The sequence below is a fragment of the Hypanus sabinus genome, chromosome 9, assembly GCF_030144855.1.
Source record: "Hypanus sabinus isolate sHypSab1 chromosome 9, sHypSab1.hap1, whole genome shotgun sequence".
Classification (NCBI taxonomy): Eukaryota; Metazoa; Chordata; class Chondrichthyes; order Myliobatiformes; family Dasyatidae; genus Hypanus; species Hypanus sabinus.
Window position 1 is genome coordinate 88,723,714 of NC_082714.1, and position 22,951 is coordinate 88,746,664.

The 22,951-nt window shown below is 55.2% G+C and overlaps 1 protein-coding gene across 1 annotated transcript; it reads left to right on the forward strand.

Annotated features, from left to right (window-relative positions):
• The first annotated feature begins 282 nt into the window (after positions 1-282).
• LOC132399590 (pleckstrin homology domain-containing family O member 1-like) lies at positions 283-21,756 on the forward strand. The gene is made up of 6 exons (XM_059980113.1): positions 283-667; positions 3,015-3,161; positions 11,755-11,895; positions 12,111-12,215; positions 17,537-17,638; positions 18,871-21,756. The coding sequence occupies exons 1-6, from the start codon at positions 638-640 to the stop codon at positions 19,411-19,413; spliced, it is 1,068 nt and encodes a 355-aa protein (XP_059836096.1). The 5' UTR covers positions 283-637; the 3' UTR covers positions 19,414-21,756.
• The last annotated feature ends 1,195 nt before the right edge of the window (positions 21,757-22,951 follow it).

The window sequence follows — 22,951 nt, forward strand, 5'->3', positions numbered from 1 at the left end:
CATTTACCCTTCTATCCCCTCATAATTTTGTATACCGATATCAAATCTCGCCCCAGTCTTCTATATTCAATCTTTCCTTATTACTCAGGTCCTCCAGACCTGGAAACATCCTTGTGAATTTTCTCTGAACTATTTCAACCTTGTTTGTTTAGAGAAAGTTTTAACTGCCCCGGCTCGTCCCGTTATGTTAAATTATGGGAAATCAGCCCCGTGTTGACAGCGTGCTCTTTGAGAGCGCCTAGTCTGTGATGGGTTAACGTGAACTTCCTCTAAGAATGAAGATCCGGTCTCTACAAAGTGGTTTTTTCCCCAGTAAGATGTATTAGAAGCGGAGACTGACAGCCGGAGTGAATACGAAGAAATGAATTAGTTGGATGTGGGGAGGGAGAGAGAGAGAGAATCGGAGCAGTGGTCACAGAGAGCGGAGCTGCGGGGAGAGATACAGAGCGAGAGACGACGCGGGGTGGGAGGTGGGGATCCGCAGTGCAAAGGGGGAGCCCCCCCCTCCCCGGGTTGCAGGGCAAGGCAAGAGGGAGCTCCGTGCGAGGGAGGGAGTCGGAGACCGCACCGCCGGTGCCTGGGTGAGCCCAGGCCGGAACTATCTGCAGCCGCGTCGCGGAGCCCGGGCTGAGAAACCATGAGGAAGACGGCGGCGCCCAGCAAGCGGGTGAGTGTGGAGCGGCGGCAGCCGGGTGGGATAGAGCGGGGATCTCCCGAGGCCCCGGCGCAGGCGGATGCCGTCTGCGAGGCTCGGCGTCCGTTGTCTGGGGTTGCAGCCTGGTGTCTGGAGGCTAGATTCTGGGGTCCAGTGACGGCGGTTGTCTGAAGCCCAGGCTGGTGACCAAGCGTTTGGGGTCCGGTGTCTGGGATTGATCTCGAGGTGTCTGGCGTCTGAGGTTTGAGTGCCGGCTCAGGGTCCGGTGTCTGGGCCCTGGGGTCCGGTGCATGAGCCCGCTGGTCCACTATTCGGTGCCTAAGTCCCTGGGCAGGGTGTCTGAGAGTCTGGAGCCTGGGAGTCCAGTGCCTGAGCTCCTGGGTCCGATGTCTGACTGTCCGGAGCCCAGGATCCAGAGTCTGATTGTCTAGACTCCTAGTTCTGCGTCTGGGGCAGGGTCGGGGACGGGAGGTCTGGGTGTAGAAGCAGCACCCTCGGTGGTTGTGTGGTCCTGGGACTTGGGAACTGGACCCAGATCCCGGTGGTCTGTCCCATCTGGAACTGGTATGCGGGGTTAAGCTCAGCTCCTCCCGTCCGTGCGTGGGTTTCCCAGGTTTAACTACGTCTGTCTTTGGGAGGGTAAGGTCCATGTGTCCCGGGTGTGGGGTCCAGAAGTCTGGGATGTTGTGGGGGGGGGGTGTCAAAGATAGGTTGGGTGAGCTCGGTATTTTCTCTTTGGAAAGGAGGGGGATGAGAGGTGACTTCTTACAAGTGTTCAAGTAGGACATGATAAGAGGCACTGATACAGAATTCCCCACCCTCAGGAAAGACATAGATGATACAAGGGGGAATAATTTTAAAGTGATTAGAGGAACGTCTGAGGTAGTTTTTTCCCCCACAGAGGAACACACTGCCAAGGGTGTTGGTAGAGGCATTAGGGGCATCTTAGATAGATAGAAAAATGGAGGACTATGTTGGAGGGAAGGGGTTAGACTGATTGTGGAGTAGGTTAAAGGGTCAGCACAACATTGTGTGCCGAATGGCCTGTATTGTACTCTTCTATTTCTGTGTCAGTATTCCAGAACTGTCCAGGGTCCTGGGACAGGGTCTTTGCCAGGCTCACCCACTGGCAGGGTGAATCCAGCAGGTCTGGAGTTGGAGGAGGTGCGACTGTCTAGGATTGATCCTTGTCCAGCGATCTGTGAAGAAGATTCCGGCGGGAACAGCCCCCTGGGGATCTGACTGTCTGGAGCAGGAAGCCAATGAGCCAGTTTTTGGGACTTGTGCTCTGGGTCAGGAGCTGGTGGTCTTATATTCTGGTGTCCAGTTCTAGGGTCCCACTTCACCACCCCTCAGTCCACTCTCCTGAAAATGACCCCTTAAGAAAAGATTTGGATTTTTTTTTGAGGGATCAGATGGGAAAAGACTTTGGGAAAATACTAGGAATTCCTCTTGGTTCTTACCTTGAAGTCCTCCGAGTGGACAGCAGGGCAGTGAAGGTGCTGCTTGGCACTCTGGTGGTCTTCATTGGTCAAAGCATGGAGTTGTATGTTACGTCGCAGTTGTACGAGATGTTGGTAAGACCACATTTGTGTTCTGTGTTGGTCACTCCACTCTGCTACAGGAATTATGTCTTTAGGATGGAGAGAGGGCAGGATTGATTTTCAAGAATGGTGCCCATGACTTGAGGGACTAAGTTAGGGAGAGAGAGGGTAAGCACGTTGGGACTTTATTCCTTGGAGTATGAGGGTTGACCTTGCAGAGGAGTTTCAAATCTCGAGGGGGTGAATGCACACAGTCTGTGTCCCAGGGTTGGGGAATCAAGAGCTAAAGGCCAGAGGTTTAAGGTGAGAGGGGAAAGATTTAATAGGAACTGAGGAACAAGTTCTTCACCCAGAGGGTGGTCTGTATGTGGACGAGCTGCCAGAGGAAGTGGTCAAAGCAGCTACATTAACAACATTTACAAGGTACTCGGGAAAGTACATTGATGGGAAAGGTTATGAAGATTAGCTTGATTTGTCACACGTACATCGAAACATACAGTGAAACGCGTCGCTTGCTGTCGGAGGATGTGCTGGGGCAGCCCGCAGTGTCACCGCGCTCCCAGCACCAACACAACAGACGCACAACTCACTAACCCTAACCCTTACATCACTGCAATGTGGGAGGGAACCAGAGTACCCGGAGGAAACCCACGCGGTCATGGGGAGAACGTACAAACTCCCTACAGACAGCAGCGGGATTACACTAACCACTGCGCTATATATGTGGGCCGAACGCGGGCTGGCATGATCCAGTTGGGCCGAAAGGCCTGTTTTTGTGCCGTGTGACCCTATGTCCTGGATGTCTGGTCTGACAGGGAACACAGGAAGGGAACCAACCCCCCGCCCAGCTGGAGAAGAGCGGCTGGATCCGGAAGTACTGTGGGAGGGGGATATTCCGGGACGTATGGAAGAGCCGCTACTTGATGCTGAAGCTGGATCAGGTGTACATTTCGGAGAAGGAGGTAGGGCACAGGCTCGGAGTCCTGGGACCAATGCAAAAGCTGGGAGACGGTCGGGACTAATGCAGACTTTATCCCACGGTAGGGGGGTGGTGAACTGTCCTAGGATGGGGAGTAGGACCTTGGCTGTATTGTCCACCCTCCCCAACCCTGCCTGGACTTGCCTGCCTTCCCCTGGGTTCCTGGGCTCCACAGTGAGGCCGGATCTGTGATGGGCTTCCTGAAGAGAGGCTGTGGCTGACGAGCTCGGTCTCTGGCTGGGGCCAAGCTCAGATTTACAGGCACTCCCTCTCACTCACCTCTCCCTTGTTCACTCATACGTTCTTTCTCCCTCCATCACTCTCAACCCTCTCTTCGTTCCCCTCTTTCCATCCCTCCCTCTCTCCTCCACTCACCCTTTCCCCTCCCTTATCCCCACAACCCAACCTCTCCCACCCCCTCCTTCCCCTTGCCCCACGCCATCTCTCTCCCTCTCCCAGCCCCTCCCTTCTTCCCCATTCCTCTCCCTCCTTCCCCCTCCCTCTCTCCACCTCCCCACCCTTCCCCTTTTTGTTTCTAACCCCCCCCCCCCCACAGAGGAGCCCGGATGTTGTTGTCACCCTGAGTCCTTCTGTTACTGGGCCCCCTTGTCAGCGTTCATCCCCTATCCCCAACTGCCCCTAGTGGGGGTGAGCCACCTGCTGTCCGTGTGGGGAAGGTGCTCCGGCTTCGGTCAGATCAGGCCAGGCGGGGGTACGGACCCAGTGACAAGGGTAGGAACCTCTGTGTCCCCTATTCCTCAATGGCCTGCACCCAGCGGAGACGCCTAACCCACCGGCCCTGGTCAGGAAGGACAAGGAAGCCAGTCAAGATGGGCAGAGATTGTCGGCTCTACCAGGAACACACGAAAACACACAGAAGCAAGAACATACATACTTGCACACATACACAAAAGTGAAGTCATGCACAAACTTTTTACAGCAAGAGTGTCTTTATCTTTCACACGTACTTGGCAACATGCAGTGAAATGTGCCACCCGGGGCAGCCCGCTAGTGTGGCCTCGTGACTGACACCAGTGCAGCATGCCCACAGCTCACTAACCCTGACCTGTACGTCTCCGGAGCAAGCCCACAGTCTCGGGGAGAGCGTACAGACAGCCCTGAGAATTCAACCCCAGTCACTGCTGTTGCAAAGCATTGTACACAGAAACACACGCGTGTACACACGTGCACTCACGTATCTGCATCCACACGCACACACAAACCGGCAGATCTACATACAGCTCTGCAAATGTACACAAAATGTGTACACACATTGATCTGCACCCCCAGCCAGTAACCCCCCCTCCACATTCCACCCCCACCCCCCCCAGATTTATCATTTCCTGTCAGTCACCTTCTGTACAGACACTCCTGTGTCCAGTGTCATTTCATGGACATACAGTCAATCTTATTTATTTCAGTATGTATTTATATTTACTGTGTTTTTATTATTGCTGTGTTCTTTATCTCATTGTGGTTTTTATTGTATTTTGTGTTACAGTTACTTTGTTCTCCTTTACACTTGTTTACTGGATATCACATGAAACCAATCTTGAATCACACTCGCAAACAGATGCAATCACCAGGTAAACACAGACACAAACAGATACAGGCGCACGCACGTACACACAAACACAGATACAGGCACATGTCCAGATGCAGGCAGTCACACGCAGACACTACAGGCACACACCCTCACACAAACACCTACACGACACAGAAATACTGAGTTCACACGCACCAGAATGCTACAGCCGACTATAATGAGCAGAAGGGCCGACAAACTCGAACTGCTCGTGAGTCAAGATTTATTTTTACAATGCAGCTTGCGCCTTCCCCCTCTCTGAGGTTTTGCTGCGAGACGGGAGGGCGGCCGCCAGGAAGTGTGCAGTGCTAGTCTCTGAAACCGCATCTCGTTCAACAGCTAAATATAACGGAGAGGGACGTGTGGGCAGCAGCGCCCCCCCTCGCAGGACACCCCCCACCCCTCCTCTCCTCCCTCCACCGTCAGCGCCCTTACCTAAAGCAAGGTATCCCGATCACTCGCCGTCACCTCGGGTTTTGACCACCACATCAGCGGCCGGAGTCCGTGGAGTTTGTTACTGTTAGATTTAACACCCCTCCCTCCCGTACAACCCTCCGTAACCCTTCCTTCCCTTACAATTTTCCTTGTCTAGCCCCTACACCTCTCCCCGTCTCTCTCCGCCCCTATAAACCCTTCCTCTATCTGTAACACCCCTTTGGCCCCTCCCCGTCTCTGTGACCCCCTATGGCACCTCCACATCTGGACCTTATATCCCCGCCTCCTTCTCTGTGCCCTCCTTTTTGCCCCAATAAACCCTCCCTGTATCTGTAACCACACCCATATAAACCTTCCCGTCTCTGTAAACTCCTCCGGTCCACTCCTCCCCATCCCTTTATTTCTCTATGGCTCCTACAACCCTCCCCCACCCCTCCAACTCTACACCCTACACCCCTCCCCGTCTCAGTGAGCCCCTCCGGCCCCTACACCCCTCCCCGTCTCAGTGAGCCCCTCCGGCCCCTACACCCCTCCCCGTCTCAGTGACGGCCTCCGGCCCCTACACCCCTCCCCGTCTCAGTGAGCCCCTCCGGCCCCTACACCCCTCCCCGTCTCAGTGAGCCCCTCCGGCCCCTACACCCCTCCCCGTCTCAGTGAGCCCCTCCAGCCCCTACACCCCTCCCCGTCTCAGTGACGGCCTCCGGCCCCTACACCCCTCCCCATCTCAGTGAGCCCCTCCGGCCCCTACACCCCTCCCCATCTCAGTGACGGCCTCCGGCCCCTACACCCCTCCCCGTCTCAGTGAGCCCCTCCAGCCCCTACACCCCTCCCCGTCTCAGTGACGGCCTCCGGCCCCTACACCCCTCCCCATCTCAGTGAGCCCCTCCAGCCCCTACACCCCTCCCCGTCTCAGTGAGCCCCTCCAGCCCCTACACCCCTCCCCGTCTCAGTGACGGCCTCCAGCCCCTACACCCCTCCCCGTCTCAGTGACGGCCTCCGGCCCCTACACCCCTCCCCATCTCAGTGACGGCCTCCGGCCCCTACACCCCTCCCCATCTCAGTGACGGCCTCCGGCCCCTACACCCCTCCCCATCTCAGTGACGGCCTCCGGCCCCTACACCCCTCCCCGTCTCAGTGACGGCCTCCGGCCCCTACACCCCTCCCCGTCTCAGTGACGGCCTCCGGCCCCTACACCCCTCCCCGTCTCAGTGACGGCCTCCGGCCCCTACACCCCTCCCCGTCTCAGTGAGCCCCTCCAGCCCCTACACCCCTCCCCGTCTCAGTGAGCCCCTCCAGCCCCTACACCCCTCCCCATCTCAGTGACGGCCTCCGGCCCCTACACCCCTCCCCATCTCAGTGACGGCCTCCGGCCCCTACACCCCTCCCCGTCTCAGTGAGCCCCTCCAGCCCCTACACCCCTCCCCGTCTCAGTGACGGCCTCCGGCCCCTACACCCCTCCCAGTCTCTACAACATTCTACTATCGCTACCCCAACCGTACATAGTGGATATCCCGCCCTAGGTGTGATTTGGGGTTGAATTTTAGGCCGGGGGGATTAGTAATTTTCGGAGGGAGTAGGGAGTGGGTAATTTTCGGGGGAGGGGGAGTGGGCATTTTTCGGGGGAGGGGGGAGTGGATATTTTTTGGGGGAGAGGGGGAGTGGGTGATTTTCAGGGGGAGAGGGTGGGTGGGTGTTTTTCGGGGAGAGGGGGTGTGGGCATTTTCCGGGGGGTGAGGGGGTGGGTGTTTTTCGGGGGAGAGGGGGAGTGGGTGATTTTCGGAAGGAGAGGGGGAGTGGGTGTTTTTCGGGGGAGAGGGGTAGTGGGCAGTTTTTGGGGGAGAGGGGGAGTGGGTAATTTTCGGGTGAGTGGGTGATTTTCGGAAGGAGAGGGTGAGTGGGTAATTTTCGGGGGAGGGGGAGAGGGTGATTTTCGGAAGGAGAGGGGGAGTGGGTGATTTTCAGAGGGAGAGGGTGGGTGGGTGTTTTTCGGGGAGAGGGGGTGTGGGCATTTTCCGGGGAGAGGGGGTGGGTAATTTTCGGGGGAGAGGGGGAGTGGGTGATTTTCGGAAGGAGAGGGTGAGTGGGTGATTTTCAGGGGAGAGGGGAGTGGGTGCTTTTCGGGGGAGAGGGGGAGTGGGTGATTTTCAGGGGGAGTGGGTGCTTTTCGGAAGGAGAGGGGGAGTGGGTGTTTTTCGGGGGAGAGGGGTAGTGGGCAGTTTTTGGGGGAGAGGGTGAGTGGGTGATTTTCGGGGGAGAGGGGGAGTGGGTGTTTTTCGGGGGAGAGGGGGAGTGGGTGCTTTTCGGGGAAGAGGGGGAGTGGGTGATTTTCAGGGGGAGTGGGTGCTTTTCGGAAGGAGAGGGGGAGTGGGTGATTTTCGGGGGAGGGGGGAGTGGGTGATTTTCGGGGGAGGGGGAGTGGGTGATTTTCAGGGGGAGAGGGGAGTGGGTGATTTTCAGGGGAGGGGGAGTGGGTAATTTTTGGGGGAGAGGGTGAGTGTGTGATTTTCGGAAGGAGAGGGTGAGTGGGTGATTTTCAGGGGGAGAGGGGAGTGGGTGATTTTCAGGGGAGGGGGAGTGGGTAATTTTTGGGGGAGAGGGTGAGTGTGTGATTTTCGGAAGGAGAGGGTGAGTGGGTGATTTTCAGGGGGAGAGGGGAGTGGGTGTTTTTCGGGGGAGAGGGGGAGTGGGTGATTTTCGGAAGGAGAGGGGGAGTGGGTGTTTTTCGGGGGAGAGGGGTAGTGGGCAGTTTTTGGGGGAGAGGGGGAGTGGGTGATTTTCGGAAGGAGAGGGTGAGTGGGTAATTTTCGGGGGAGGGGGAGAGGGTGATTTTCGGAAGGAGAGGGGGAGTGGGTGATTTTCAGAGGGAGAGGGTGGGTGGGTGTTTTTCGGGGAGAGGGGGTGTGGGCATTTTCCGGGGAGAGGGGGTGGGTAATTTTCGGGGGAGAGGGGGAGTGGGTGATTTTCGGAAGGAGAGGGTGAGTGGGTGATTTTCAGGGGAGAGGGGAGTGGGTGCTTTTCGGGGGAGAGGGGGAGTGGGTGATTTTCAGGGGGAGTGGGTGCTTTTCGGAAGGAGAGGGGGAGTGGGTGTTTTTCGGGGGAGAGGGGTAGTGGGCAGTTTTTGGGGGAGATGGTGAGTGGGTGATTTTCGGGGGAGAGGGGGAGTGGGTGTTTTTCGGGGGAGAGGGGGAGTGGGTGCCTTTCGGGGGAGAGGGGGAGTGGGTGATTTTCAGGGGGAGTGGGTGCTTTTCGGAAGGAGAGGGGGAGTGGGTGATTTTCGGGGGAGGGGGGAGTGGGTGATTTTCGGGGGAGGGGGAGTGGGTGATTTTCAGGGGGAGAGGGGAGTGGGTGATTTTCAGGGGAGGGGGAGTGGGTAATTTTTGGGGGAGAGGGTGAGTGTGTGATTTTCGGAAGGAGAGGGTGAGTGGGTGATTTTCAGGGGGAGAGGGGAGTGGGTGATTTTCAGGGGAGGGGGGAGTGGGTAATTTTTGGGGGAGAGGGTGAGAGTGTGATTTTCGGAAGGAGAGGGTGAGTGTGTGATTTTCAGGGGGAGAGGGGAGTGGGTGATTTTTGGGGGAGTGGGTGATTTTCAGGGGAGAGGGGGAGTGGGTGCTTTTCGGGGGAGAGGGGGAGTGGGTGCTTTTCGGGGGGAGAGGGGAGTGGGTGATTTTCAGGGGAGGGGGGAGTGGGTAATTTTTGGGGGAGAGGGTAATTTTTGGAAGGAGAAGGGGAGTGGGTGCTTTTCGGAAGGAGAGGGGGAGTGGGTGATTTTCGGAAGGAGAGGGTGAGTGGTTAATTTTCGGGGGAGATGGGGAGAGGGTGATTTTCGGAAGGAGAGGGGGAGTGGGTGATTTTCGGAAGGAGAGGGGGAGTGGGTGATTTTCAGGGGGATGGGGAATGGGTGATTTTCAGGGGAGTGGGTGATTTTCGGAAGGAGAGGGTGAGTGGGTGATTTTCAGGGGGAGAGGGGGTGGGTAATTTTCGGAAGGAGAGGGGGAGTGGGTGCTTTTCAGGGGGAGAGGGGGAGTGGGTGCTTTTCGGGGGAGGGGGAGTGGGTAATTTTTGGCGGAGAGGGTGAGTGGGTGATTTTCGGAAGGAGAGGGTGAGTGGGTGATTTTCAGGGGGAGTGGGTAATTTTCGGAAGGAGAGGGGGACTGGGTGTTTTTCGGGGGAGGGGGTAGTGGGTGATTTTCAGGGGGAGAGGAGGAGTGGGTGTTTTTCGGAAGGAGAGGGGGAGTGGGTAATTTTCGGAAGGAGAGGGGTAGTGGGTGTTTTTCGGAAGGAGAGGGGGAGTGGGTAATTTTCAGAAGGAGAGGGGGAGTGGGTGATTTTCGGGGGGAGAGGGGAGTGGGTGATTTTTGGGGGAGGGGGAGTGGGTGATTTTCAGAAGGAGAGGGGGAGTGGGTGATTTTCGGAAGGAGAGGGGGAGTGGGTAATTTTCAGGGGGAGAGGGTGAGTGGGTGATTTTCGGGGGAGAGGTTGAGTGGGTGATTTTTGGGGAGAGGGGGAGTGGGTAATTTTCGGGGGAGAGGGAGAGAGGGCATTTTCGGGGGAGAGGGGAGTGGGTGATTTTCGGGGAGAGATGGGAGTGGGTGATTTTCGGGGGAGAGGGGAGTGGGTGATTTTCGGGGGAGAGGGGAGTGGGTGATTTTCGGGGAGAGATGGGAGTGGGTGATTTTCGGGGGGAGAAAGGGAGTGGGCATTTTTGGGGGAGAGGGGAGTGGGTAATTTTCGGGGGGAGATGGGAGTGGGTGATTTTCGGGGGAGTGGGGAGTGGGTGATTTTCGGGGAGAGATGGGAGTGGGTTATTTTCGGGGGAGAGGGGAGTGGGTGATTTTCGGGGGAGAGGGGAGTGGGTGATTTTCAGGGGAGAGGGGAGTGGGTGATTTTCGGGGAGAGATGGGAGTGGGTTATTTTCGGGGGAGAGGGGAGTGGGTGATTTTCGGGGGAGAGGGGAGTGGGTGATTTTCGGGGGAGAGGGGAGTGGGTGATTTTCGGGGGAGAGGGGAGTGGGTGATTTTCGGGGAGAGATGGGAGTGGGTGATTTTCGGGGGAGAGGGGAGTGGGTGATTTTCAGGGGAGAGGGGAGTGGGTGATTTTCGGAAGGAGAGGGGGAGTGGGTAATTTTCAGGGGGAGAGGGTGAGTGGGTGATTTTCGGGGGAGAGGTTGAGTGGGTGATTTTTGGGGAGAGGGGGAGTGGGTAATTTTCGGGGGAGAGGGAGAGTGGGCATTTTCGGGGGAGAGGGGAGTGGGTGATTTTCGGGGAGAGATGGGAGTGGGTGATTTTCGGGGGAGAGGGGAGTGGGTGATTTTCAGGGGAGAGATGGGAGTGGGTGATTTTCGGGGGAGAGGGGAGTGGGTGATTTTCGGGGGAGAGGGGAGTGGGTGATTTTCGGGGAGAGATGGGAGTGGGTGATTTTCGGGGAGAGATGGGAGTGGGTGATTTTCGGGGGAGAGGGGAGTGGGTGATTTTCGGGGAGAGATGGGAGTGGGTGATTTTCGGGGGAGAGGGGAGTGGGTGATTTTCGGGGAGAGATGGGAGTGGGTGATTTTCGGGGGAGAGGGGAGTGGGTGATTTTCGGGGAGAGATGGGAGTGGGTTATTTTCGGGGGTGAGGGGAGTGGGTGATTTTCGGGGAGAGATGGGAGTGGGTGATTTTCGGGGGAGAGGGGAGTGGGTGATTTTCAGGGGAGAGGGGAGTGGGTGATTTTCGGGGAGAGATGGGAGTGGGTGATTTTCGGGGGAGAGGGGAGTGGGTGATTTTCGGGGGGAGATGGGAGTGGGTGATTTTCGGGGGAGTGGGGAGTGGGTGATTTTCGGGGAGAGATGGGAGTGGGTTATTTTCGGGGGAGAGGGGAGTGGGTGATTTTCGGGGAGAGATGGGAGTGGGTGATTTTCGGGGGAGAGGGGAGTGGGTGATTTTCAGGGGAGAGGGGAGTGGGTGATTTTCAGGGGAGAGGGGAGTGGGTGATTTTCAGGGGAGAGGGGAGTGGGTGATTTTCGGGGAGAGATGGGAGTGGGTGATTTTCGGGGGAGAGGGGAGTGGGTGATTTTCAGGGGAGAGGGGAGTGGGTGATTTTCGGGGAGAGATGGGAGTGGGTGATTTTCGGGGGAGAGGGGAGTGGGTGATTTTCGGGGGAGAGGGGAGTGGGTGATTTTCGGGGGAGAGGGGAGTGGGTGATTTTCGGGGAGAGATGGGAGTGGGTGATTTTCGGGGGAGAGGGGAGTGGGTGATTTTCGGGGGAGAGGGGAGTGGGTGATTTTCGGGGGAGAGGGGAGTGGGTGATTTTCGGGGGAGGGGGGAGTGGGTGATTTTCGGGGGAGAGGGGAGTGGGTGATTTTCGGGGGAGAGGGGAGTGGGTGATTTTCGGGGGAGAGGGGAGTGGGTGATTTTCAGGGGGAGAGGGGGTGGGTAATTTTCGGAAGGAGAGGGGGAGTGGGTGATTTTCGGGGGAGAGGGGAGTGGGTGATTTTCGGGGGAGAGGGGAGTGGGTGATTTTCGGGGGAGAAGGCGTGTGGGCAGCCTTTGGGTGTGACGGTGACCGGTGTTGCCCCCAGCTGAAGGACGAGAAGGCGGCGTTAGAGAGGTTTGACCTGGCCGACTACGAGAAATGCGAGGAGCTACGCAAATCAAAGAGTCGCAGCAAGAAAAACCACAGCAAATTCACGCTGATCCGCAGCCGGCATCCTGGGAACATGGTAAGATCCCCGCAAAGCTCTGGACGGTCTCTGACCTTGGTCACGATGCCTGTACTTATGGGGGGGCGGTGGGGACAGGCGGTACGATAGGGTGGGTAGTGTTGGTGCGGTGGGAGGGTGTGATGCGGGGGAAACGCGTGCCTTCGGAGTAGCTTTTGTGATATAGGGCTGGACTGTACTTCCAATTACCCCCCATCCTCTCGGTCTTGCTACAGGCGCCCAACCTCATTTTCCTGGCGCTAAGTCCCGAGGAGAAAGAGTCCTGGATTAACGCCATCAGCACCGCCCTCAGCCGGGCCAAGAATCGCATCCTGGATGAGGTAACCTGTTCCCTGTATTGAAAGTATAATGTGAGCTTCACTGTGTCTGACCCCGGGAGTGTGTGATGGGACGGTGTGGAGGGAGTTTCACTCTGTGTCTGACCCCGGGAGTGTGTGATGGGACGGTGTGGAGGGAGTTTCACTCTGTGTCTGACCCCAGGAGTGTGTGATGGGACGGTGAGGAGGGAGTTTCACTCTGTGTCTGACCCCGGGAGTGTGTGATGGGACGGTGAGGAGGGAGTTTCACTCTGTGTCTGACCCCAGGAGTGTGTGATGGGACGGTGTGGAGGGAGTTTCACTCTGTGTCTGACCCTGGGAGTGTGTGATGGGACGGTGAGGAGGGAGATTCACTCTGTGTCTGACCCAGGGAGTGTGAGATGGGACGGTGTGGAGGGAGCTTCACTGTGTCTGACCCCGGGAGTGTGTGATGGGACAGTGTGGAGGGAGCTTCACTGTGTCTGACCCCGGGAGTGTGTGATGGGACGGTGTGGAGGGAGTTTCACTCTGTGTCTGACCCCAGGAGTGTGTGATGGGACGGTGTGGAGGGAGTTTCACTCTGTGTCTGACCCCGGGAGTGTGTGTTGGGAAGGTGTGGAGGGAGCTTCACTCTGTGTCTGACCCTGGGAGTGTGTGTTGGGAAGGTGTGGAGGGAGTTTCACTCTGTGTCTGACCCGGGAGTGTGTGATGGGACGATGTGGAGGGAGTTTCACTGTGTCTGACCCTGGGAGTGTGTGGAGGGAGCTTCACTCTGTGTCTGACCCCGGGAGTGTGTGATGAGACGGTGTGGTGGGAGATTCACTCTGTGTCTGACCCCGGGAGTGTGTGATGGGACGGTGTAGAGGGAGTTTCACTCTGTGTCTGACCCCGGGAGTGTGTGATGGGACGGTGTGGTGGGAGATTCACTCTGTGTCTGACCCCAGGAGTGTGTGATGGGACGGTGTGGAGGGAGTTTCACTCTGTGTCTGACCCTGGGAGTGTGTGATGGGACGGTGAGGAGGGAGATTCACTCTGTGTCTGACCCAGGGAGTGTGTGATGGGATGTTGTGGAGGGAGATTCACTCTGTGTCTGACCCCGGGAGTGTGTGATGGGACAGTGTGGAGGGAGATTCACTCTGTGTCGGACCCCGGGAGTGTGTGATGGGATGGTGTGGAGGTTGTTTCACTCTGTGTCTGACCCCGGGAGTGTGTGATGGGACGGTGTAGAGGGAGTTTCACTCTGTGTCTGACCCCGGGAGTGTGTGTTGGGAAGGTGTGGAGGGAGCTTCACTCTGTGTCTGACCCTGGGAGTGTGTGTTGGGAAGGTGTGGAGGGAGTTTCACTCTGTGTCTGACCCGGGAGTGTGTGATGGGACGATGTGGAGGGAGTTTCACTGTGTCTGACCCTGGGAGTGTGTGGAGGGAGCTTCACTCTGTGTCTGACCCCGGGAGTGTGTGATGAGACGGTGTGGTGGGAGATTCACTCTGTGTCTGACCCCGGGAGTGTGTGATGGGACGGTGTAGAAGGAGTTTCACTCTGTGTCTGACTCCAGGAGTGTGTGATGGGACAGTGTAGAGAGAGCTTCACTCTTTGTCTGACCCCGGGAGTGTGTGATGGGACAGTGTAGAAGGAGTTTCACTCTGTGTCTGACCCCGGGAGTGTGTGATGGGACAATGTGGAGGGAGTTTCACTCTGTGTCTGACCCTGGGAGTGTGTGATGGGACAGTGTAGAGGGAGTTTCACTCTGTGTCTGACCCTGGGTGCACGCCATGTTGGTGTCAGAAGCAAGCCGACACTTGCGGGCTGCCCCCAGCACGTCCTTGGACTGTGATGCATTTATTTTGATGGACATGCGACAAATAAAGTATTTATAATTGCACACATCAGGGTTAAAGTTCAAAGTTATATATACAGTATACATTTCACAATAGGTTTTGTGAATACAGTGGAATGCAAAAGTTTGGGCTCACCTGGTCAAAATTTCTGTTACTGTGAATAGTTAAGCGAGTAGAAAATGAACTGATCTCCAAAAGTCATAAAGTTAAAGATGAAACTTTCTTTTAAACATTTTAAGCAAGATTAGTGTATTACTTTTGTTTTGTACAATTTTAGAGTGAAAAAATGTAAAGGAGCACCATGCAAAAGTTTGGGCACCCCAAGAGATTTGAGCTCTCAGATAACTTTTACCAAGGTCTCAGACCTTAATGAGCTTGTTAGGGCTATGGCTTGTTCACAGTCATCATTAGGAAAGGCCAGGGATGCAAATTTCAAAACTTTATAAATACCCTGACCCCTCAACCCTTGTCCCAACAATCAGCAGCCATGGCTCCTCTAAGCAGCTGCCTAGCACTCTGAAAATTAAAATAAATGATGCCCACAAAGCAGGAGAAGGCTATAAGAAGATAGCAAAGCGTTTTCGGGTAACTGTTTCCTCAGTTCATAATGTAATTAAGAAATTGCAGTTAACAGGAATGGTGGAGGTCAAGGTGAGGTCTGGAAGAGCAAGAAAACTTCCCGAGAGATCTGCTCGTAAGATTGCTAGAAAGGCAAATCAAAACCCCCGTTTGACTGCAAAAGACCTTCAGGAAGATTTAGCAGACTCTGGAGTGGTGGTGCACTGTTCTACTATGCAGCGACACCTGCACAAGTATGACCTTCATGGAAGAGTCATCAGAAGAAAACCTTTCCTGCATCCTCACCACAAAATTCAGCGTCAGAAGTTTGCAAAGGAACATCTAAACAAGCCTGATGCATTTTGGAAACAAGTCCTGCGGACTGATGAAGTTAAAATAGAACTTTTTGGCCGCAATGTTTGTATGTTTGGAGAAAAAAGGGTGCAGAATTTCATGAAAAGAACACCTCTCCAACTGTTAAGCACGGGGGCGGATCGATCACACATTGGGTTTGTGTTGCAGCCAGTGGTACGGGGAACATTTCACTGATAGAGGGAAGAATGAATTCAATTAAATACCAGCAAATTCTGGAAGCAAACATCACACCATCTGTAAAAAAAGCTGAAGATGAAGAGAGGATGGCTTCTACAACAGGTTGGATCCTAAACACACCTCAAATGGACCACCTCAAGAGGTGCAGGCTGAGATATGGCCATGGCCCCCACAGACCCCCAACCTAAACATCATTGAAAATCTGTGGGTAGACCTCAAAAGAGCAGTGCATGCAAGACTGCCCAAGAATCTCACAGAACTAGAAGCCTTTTGCAAGGAAGAATGGGTGAAAGTCCCCCAAACAAGAATTGAAAGACTCTTAGCTGGCTACAGAAAGCATTTACAAGGTGTGATACTTGCTAAAGGTGGTGACCATGCAGGGTGCCCAAAATTTTGCTTTGGGCCCTTTTCCTTTTTTGTTATTTTGAAACTGTAAAAGATGGAAATAAAAAAAAGTTATCTTGCTTAAAACATTAAATAAATGTGTCACCTTTAACCTTATGCCTTTTTAAATCAGGTCATCTTTTACTCGTTTAGCTATTCACAGTAACAGAAATCCTGACCAGGGGTGCCTAGATGTTTGCATGCCACTGTATCTATAAAACATTATGTACTGCCGAGATTCATTTTCTCGTGAGCCATTCGCAATACAACGTAAAACTACATACAAGGATGGACAAGCAACCAACATGCAAATAGAAACAAACTGCAAATTCACAAAGAAATGATAATAGTCTGTAAACAACACCAAGAACATGTTTCGGGCAGCAAAGCTCCTCCATCTCTGGTGTTTTCAGGGCTTCCCTCACCGTGTCAGGAGCTTCCTCTGGGTTTTCACTGCTGTCGGTCGTGCAAGTCCCAGTGGAGACTCAGGAATACCGTCTCACTCTGATATAGGATTCTTCATTGCTGTTTCCGTAACAATTTTGTTTCACCGGCCCTGAGCTGAACCCTCGAACCTGGAGGATCGGTGGGCCACTCCTAGTCTGACCTCTACCCTTTGACCTGTTTGGCATGGGTGACTCTACCAAGAGCCAAAGCGTAAGGTCCTGACTCCAGCCAACATAGCCTCTAAACCCTACAAGGTGGAGGTCCTCTTGGAGGAACACAAGCTGTAGGGCTGCTGAAAGAGAGTCCGTGCAGAGAGCTGGAGTGAGTGAAGGAGCCCGAACCTGTTCTTGAACCTGGTGTGTGGGTCCTGAGGCTCCTGTACCTCCTTCCTGATGGTTGAGGGGTAATAACTGTTCCTGAACCTGGTGGTGTCGGTCCTGAGGCTCCTGTACCTCCTTCCTGATGGTTGTGAGGTAGTAACTGTTCCTGAACCTGATGGTGTGGGTCCTGAGGCTCCTGTACCTCCTTCCTGATGGTTGTGAGGTAATAACTGTTCCTGAACCTGGTGGTGTCGGTCCTGAGGCTCCTGTACCTCCTTCCTGATGGTTGTGAGGTAGTAACTGTTCCTGAACCTGGTGGTGTGGGTCCTGAGGCTCCTGTACCTCCTTCCTGATGGTTGTGAGGTAGTAACTGTTCCTGAACCTGGTGGTGTGGGTCCTGAGGCTCCTGTACCTCCTTCCTGATGGTTGTGAGGTAATAACTGTTCCTGAACCTGGTGGTGTGGGTCCTGAGGCTCCTGTACCTCCTTCCTGATGGTTGTGAGGTAATAACTGTTCCTGAACCTGGTGGTGTGGGTCCTGAGGCTCCTGTATCTCCTTCCTGATGGTTGTGAGGTAATAACTGTTCCTGAACCTGGTGGTGTGGGTCCTGAGGCTCCTGTATCTCCTTCCTGATGGTTGTGAGGTAATAACTGTTCCTGAAGCTGGTGGTGTGGGTCCTGAGGCTCCTGTACCTCCTTCCTGATGGTTGTGAGGTAATAACTGTTCCTGAACCTGGTGGTGTGGGTCCTGAGGCTCCTGTACCTCCTTCCTGATGGTTGTGAGGTAGTAACTGTTCCTGAACCTGGTGGTGTGGGTCCTGAGGCTCCTGTACCTCCTTCCTGATGGTTGTGAGGTAATAACTGTTCCTGAACCTGGTGGTGTGGGTCCTGAGGCTCCTGTACCTCCTTCCTGATGGTTGTGAGGTAGTAACTGTTCCTGAACCTGGTGGTGTGGGTCCTGAGGCTCCTGTACCTCCTTCCTGATGGTTGTGAGGTAGTAACTGTTCCTGAACCTGGTGGTGTGGGTCCTGAGGCTCCTGTACCTCCTTCCTGATTTCAGTGGCGAGGAGAGAGCGTGGCCTGGGTGGCGTGAGTCCTTGAGGGACGATCATCATCATCAGAAAATATTCCCTCCAGATGCGGAGACACGAGCCCTCGACTGTCATGGAGGGACAGGAACACACACGTCCGCTCAGAGACACCGCACACCGCCAGGCGCAGCCCTAACCCTCTGTGCTTGTGATTGTCAGGTGACTGTCGATGAAGAGAGTTTCTTAGCTCATCCGACGCGGGACAGAGCGAAGATCCAGCACTCGCGGCGCCCACCCACCCGTGGGCACCTGACAGCAGTGGTGAGTGGGCTGAGGTGTGGGCGTGGCTATGGCTTGGGTTTAGTGGGTGGGGTGGAGGAACGGACCTCGGGTCACTCAACATCCCCCCCATGGGGCACCCCCGGGCCTAATCCTCAGAGCAACAAGACCGGACGTGATTGACGGGTGTCCCAGGCACTCGCCGGGTCGCATGATCACAGCCCCACCTCGTCATTGGTTACCCATTCAGGGCTGTGTCGGCTCGCAGAGTTGCTGAGCTCTGCTGTCGTTTCCCACTCCGCAATCCTCGCTCCCTCATCCTGCATGGTCCTCGCTCCCTCGATCCGCACCTTCCTCCTGCACTACGCTCCCTCGTCCTCTCACCCTCCTCTGCCCTACACTCCCTCATCCCCTCACCCTCTGCACTACACTCCTTCATCCCCTCACCCTCCTCTGCACTACACTCCCTCATCCCCTCAGCCTCTGCACTACACTCCCTCGTCCCCTCACACTCCTCTGCACTACACTCCCTCATCCCCTCACCCTCTGCACTACACTCCCTCGTCCCCTCACCCTCCTCTGCACTACACTCCCTCATCCCCTCACCCTCCTCTGCACTACGCTCCCTCGTCCTCTCACCCTCCTCTGCCCTACACTCCCTCATCCCCTCACCCTCTGCACTACACTCCCTCGTCCCCACCCTCCTCTGCACTACACTCCCTCATCCCCTCACCCTCCTCTGCACTACGCTCCCTCGTCCTCTCACCCTCCTCTGCCCTACACTCCCTCATTCCCTCACCCTCTGCACTACACTCCCTCGTCCCCTCACCCTCCTCTGCACTACACTCCCTCGTCCCCTCACCCTCCTCTGCACTACACTCCCTCATCCCCTCACCCTCCTCTGCACTACGCTCCCTCGTCCCCTCACCCTCCTCTGCACTACACTCCCTCGTCCCCTCACCCTCCTCTGCACTACACTCCCTCATCCCCTCACCCTCCTCTGCACTACACTCCCTCGTCCCCTCACCCTCCTCTGCACTACACTCCCTCGTCCCCTCACCCTCCTCTGCACTACACTCCCTCATCCCCTCACCCTCCTCTGCACTACGCTCCCTCGTCCCCTCACCCTCCTCTGCCTGGCACTCCACAGATCGGACCAGCCACTATCTTGGGCCCGTTCACCCAGTCAGTCATCCCAAACTCCTGCTCCCCCCCCCACCCCATGCTGTCCTAGCAGTGGGAAGTTCGGCCACTGACGAAGCCGCTCTCTGCAGGCCTCCACCTCCACGTCGGACGGGATGCTGACCCTTGACCTAATCCAGGAGGATGACGCCGGGCAGCGACCGGTCACCGACCCCGAGGCGCCGTCCCCCGCGGGCCTCGGGCGCCAGCGGCACTCGGCCGCCTCGCTGGACCGGGACGCCCTCCCTTCGCCGCGGAACCCGGGCTTGGCCGAGCGGAGCAAGTGCGCGTCGGAGGAGGCCCTGCTGGGCCCCGGAGCCGGCGGTGGCCGCAAGGGCCCGGCGGCGTCCCGGGGCAGCACGGAGGGCGAGCGGCTCGCCCGGATCCGGGACCTCGTCGCCCTCAAGTTGCAGAGGACTCAGATGCTGCTGCTGGAGTCGGGGCCCCGGCGGCACGGCCCGGGCTCCGAGCCCGACGCCCTGCGGCAGGCCCAGGGGCTGCTGGCCGAGGCCTTGTCCAACTGGAGCCAGGCCAAGCGGGTGCTGGAGGAGATCAAGGAACTGAGGCAGCTCTGCGGGGAGCCCGAGCGAGCACGCACCGAGCCGGAGCTCAGCACGGCCGGCCGCCCGGCCTGATGCGGACGGAGCGAGTGGGGGAGGAGGCCCCGGTCCTGTGGGCGGGGCCTGTCACCACGGGGGCGGGGCCTGTGACTGGGGGCGGGGACCTCATGTGGGAGGGTGGTCCCATCTCTGTGGAGGCAGGGCCCCTGAATTGGGGCGTGGTCTATCTCCAGCAGGGCGGGGCTTTCGCGGTGACGTGTGTGAAGGGGCGTGGCCTGTGGGCAGGGGCGAGACCTCAGAGTAAAAGCAGGGTCTTTGTGAGAAGTGGAATCAGTGAGGGTGCACAGGAGCTGATGGGCAGAGTGGCCACTTCCTCTCTCTTCCTCATCCTCCATAGACTGTAAAATGTGACACTGCCCAGGACAGTAAACTCCTTCCCCTAATGCCCCCTACCCAATATTACCTCCAATCCCCTCGTCCACTGGAACGGGCTCTGGCAGAGCTGGTGAGTGTCCTTACTGGACTGGCTGGCCAGGAGAAATGGAAACTTGCTTTAATTTCATCGGGAGGGTATTTGGTGAAGGTTGGAGTGGGGTTAGAGGGTGGTAGGGTGCAACCCCTGCCCCATATTGCCGACCCTTTTGAACTGTGGTAGCAGCATCTCTCTCAGATACCTATCGAGTCTTTTCTCAACCTCCTTTGCAAGAACCCCTCTGTTTCGCAGAGAATCCTGCCCCGGAAACACTGCAGTTAGAATTAGCGCCTCATCTCTCAGGGACACGAACGCCCTCTCTGCAGTTAGGCATTTTGGCCCAGCCCTCCAGGATTTTGTGCAGGCAATCACTGACAGTTCTGCAAGCCCACCTCGCATGCCTGCAGTCCCCGGCCTCTGCACCTCGTGGTTTCAGGAGCCCTGAACCATGGGTCATTCTCCAAAATAACCCCTCCCCAACCTTCCTTCTCACCCAGGTCCTGTGCTCAGTGAGCATGTTCCTCCCTCCCCAGCTCCCCTCTTCAACCACCCTCCAGATCCCTGCATCGTTGTGAGGGAGTCTGTGGGAAGTGAGTGTTGGAGAGGGGCTGGTTGCTTCTTTGGGATGGGGGGAGCACAGTACTGAAGCACTCTCTACTCTGAAGTTGTGCAGCGGTACTCTCTTCCCCCTCACAGAATGGAAACGTGGGTATTGAGTTAAGAGTCCCACCAAAAGATAAGTATGACTGACCCTGTTACCTACATGAAACTCCACCTGGTCTCCCCTTCACCCCCTCACCCCTCCCCACTATGGACGTTTCCAACTATTGCTCCCTCCTGCTCTCTGTACACAAGACAGATATGCCACACTCAGGGGTAGCTGGGGGCAGTGACAAAACAGACAGTCCAGGGCAATAAGTTGTGAAACAGAATGGAAGGTGGGGGGAGAATTGGCGTGCTGTGAAAATGTTACCTGGGGCAGGAGGAGAACATTTAAAACAGGGGCTACTGAGGAGAAAGACCCCTACCCTTCCATTGCTAAAACAAAAAGCCGTTCAGTTCAGTGTTAGTGTGGTGCTATTAATGCTCTGGGCTTTGTTTGAAGCCTGCTGGATCTGGCTGCACTGAACTCTCTGTCGGGTACCAGCGAACCCTGGTGCATTCCCGAAGAAAGAAAGACGGACTGGACAAATACGAGAGAGAAAGCGAGCAGCCGATACTGCCGGGCCAACTAAAACCCAGTGTTATGAGCTGATGAAGCAACCTTCTGCGCAGATATTGCTGGTTTGAAGTTGTGGTTTTAATACGAGTAAATTAAAACTGAATTTAAAAGGAAAAACAAAGCAGTTTTTACCCTGCCTTGGGCTGAAAGAAGGCATTTGCACAATCTTTCAATTAACTTGCAGTGCGTAATGAGTTAGTCTGTATGAACAGAATGCAGGATGAACTTTTCACTGTACAATAATAAACTCGTTCCAATGTCTCTTCGTCAGTAACTGGAGGAACTCAACAGGTCAAGCAGCATCTTGGAAGAAAGACTCAACGTTTCGGGCTGAGACCCTTTATCAATCTGTTGTTAGGTTGAGGGTGTAGTTACAGATACTGGCCTGTAGGGGGAGGACGAGCTGGAGTGCCTCTGCTGGTAGGAGGGTGTAATTACAACGTGACATGTTTACATAGAACTTCACCATTATAAGTGAAGCTGAGTTCAATTTAAATCACTTTATTGTTATCATGTGTACAGTGAAAGATTGTTTTACTCTATGGATCACTTTATCACAACGGTGCATTCAGGCGGCACAAGGGAAAACAGTACAGTGCAGAGCATTTAGCTCGACGTTATTACAGCTGGGGGCTCTCCAGAGTGCGGAATTCATTCCTGTTTCATTCTGCATGGAGTTTCTGTGGAATGTGTGGGTTTCCTCTGGGTGCTCCAGTTTCCTCCGACAGTCCACAAGTCAATCAGTCACTGTAAATTGTCCCGCGATTAGGTTAGGGTTAATGAGATCTGTTGGGGGGGGGGGGTCATGGCGTGAAGGGATGGAAGGGTCTGCCCTGCATTGTATCGTTACAGTACAAAAACAATCCGTATTGGTGTTGCAACTACAGAGAAAGCGCAGGCAGGCAGTGAAGAGGAAGGGCAAGACAAGGTAGAGTGCACAAGCGAGTCCATGCAGCAGCATTCATAAAAAGACATAAAATAACACAACTTTTACAATTAGAACAAAAAATGGTCAATTTTAGGGAAAAGTGGTCATAGTGTCGCCCACTCCCCCACCTTCTCACCATAACCTTTCAGATACCGATCAATCTCTGCCTTAAATACACCCAATGACTTGTCCTCCACTGCCACCCGTGCAGTATCTAGGGTTGTGCCAATTGGTTCAAGAACCGAATGGTTGCTGTTCCTGAACCTGGTGGTGTGGGACCTCCGGCTTCTGTACCTCCTGCCCGATGGGAGCTGAGAGAAGATGGCCTGGCCTGGATGGTGGGGATCTTTGACGATGGACGTTGCCTTCGTGAGGCAGCACCTCCTGCAGACGCGACCGATGGTGGGGAGGGAAGTGCCCCTGATGTCGTGGGCTCTCCGCAGCTTCTTGTATTCCTGCACATTCGAATTAACAGAACATGATCTGACCAGCCGGGATATTTTCAACCGGGTATTTCTTAAAGTTTGTTAGTGTTTGGGTGAAAAGCCAAAACTCCTTAACCTCCTGAGGAAGTAAAGATGCTGTCGTGCCTTCCATGTGATTGGTTCAAAGTACATAAACAACCCTGAGATTTGTTTCCTTGCGGGCATACTCAGTAAATCCAAGAACCACAATAGAATGGATGAAAGACCACGCTCAGCAGGATGGACAAACAACCCAAGTGCAAATACAAAACAAAAAATAAATAAATAAACAATAAATGTCGAGAACATGCGATGAAGAGCCCTTGAAAGTGAGTCCATAGGTTGTGGGAACAGTTCAGTGATGGAACAAGTGAAGCTGAGTGATATTACCCCTCGGGTCCAAGTCCCAGTAATTTCCAAAGTCAAGTTTGTTGTCATATTCACAGGTCCATGTAAAGACAGGTACAATAAAAACACCCCCAAGGTCTGTGTGTCCTCGGCTGGAGCCTGGAGGCAGCCTATCCTGA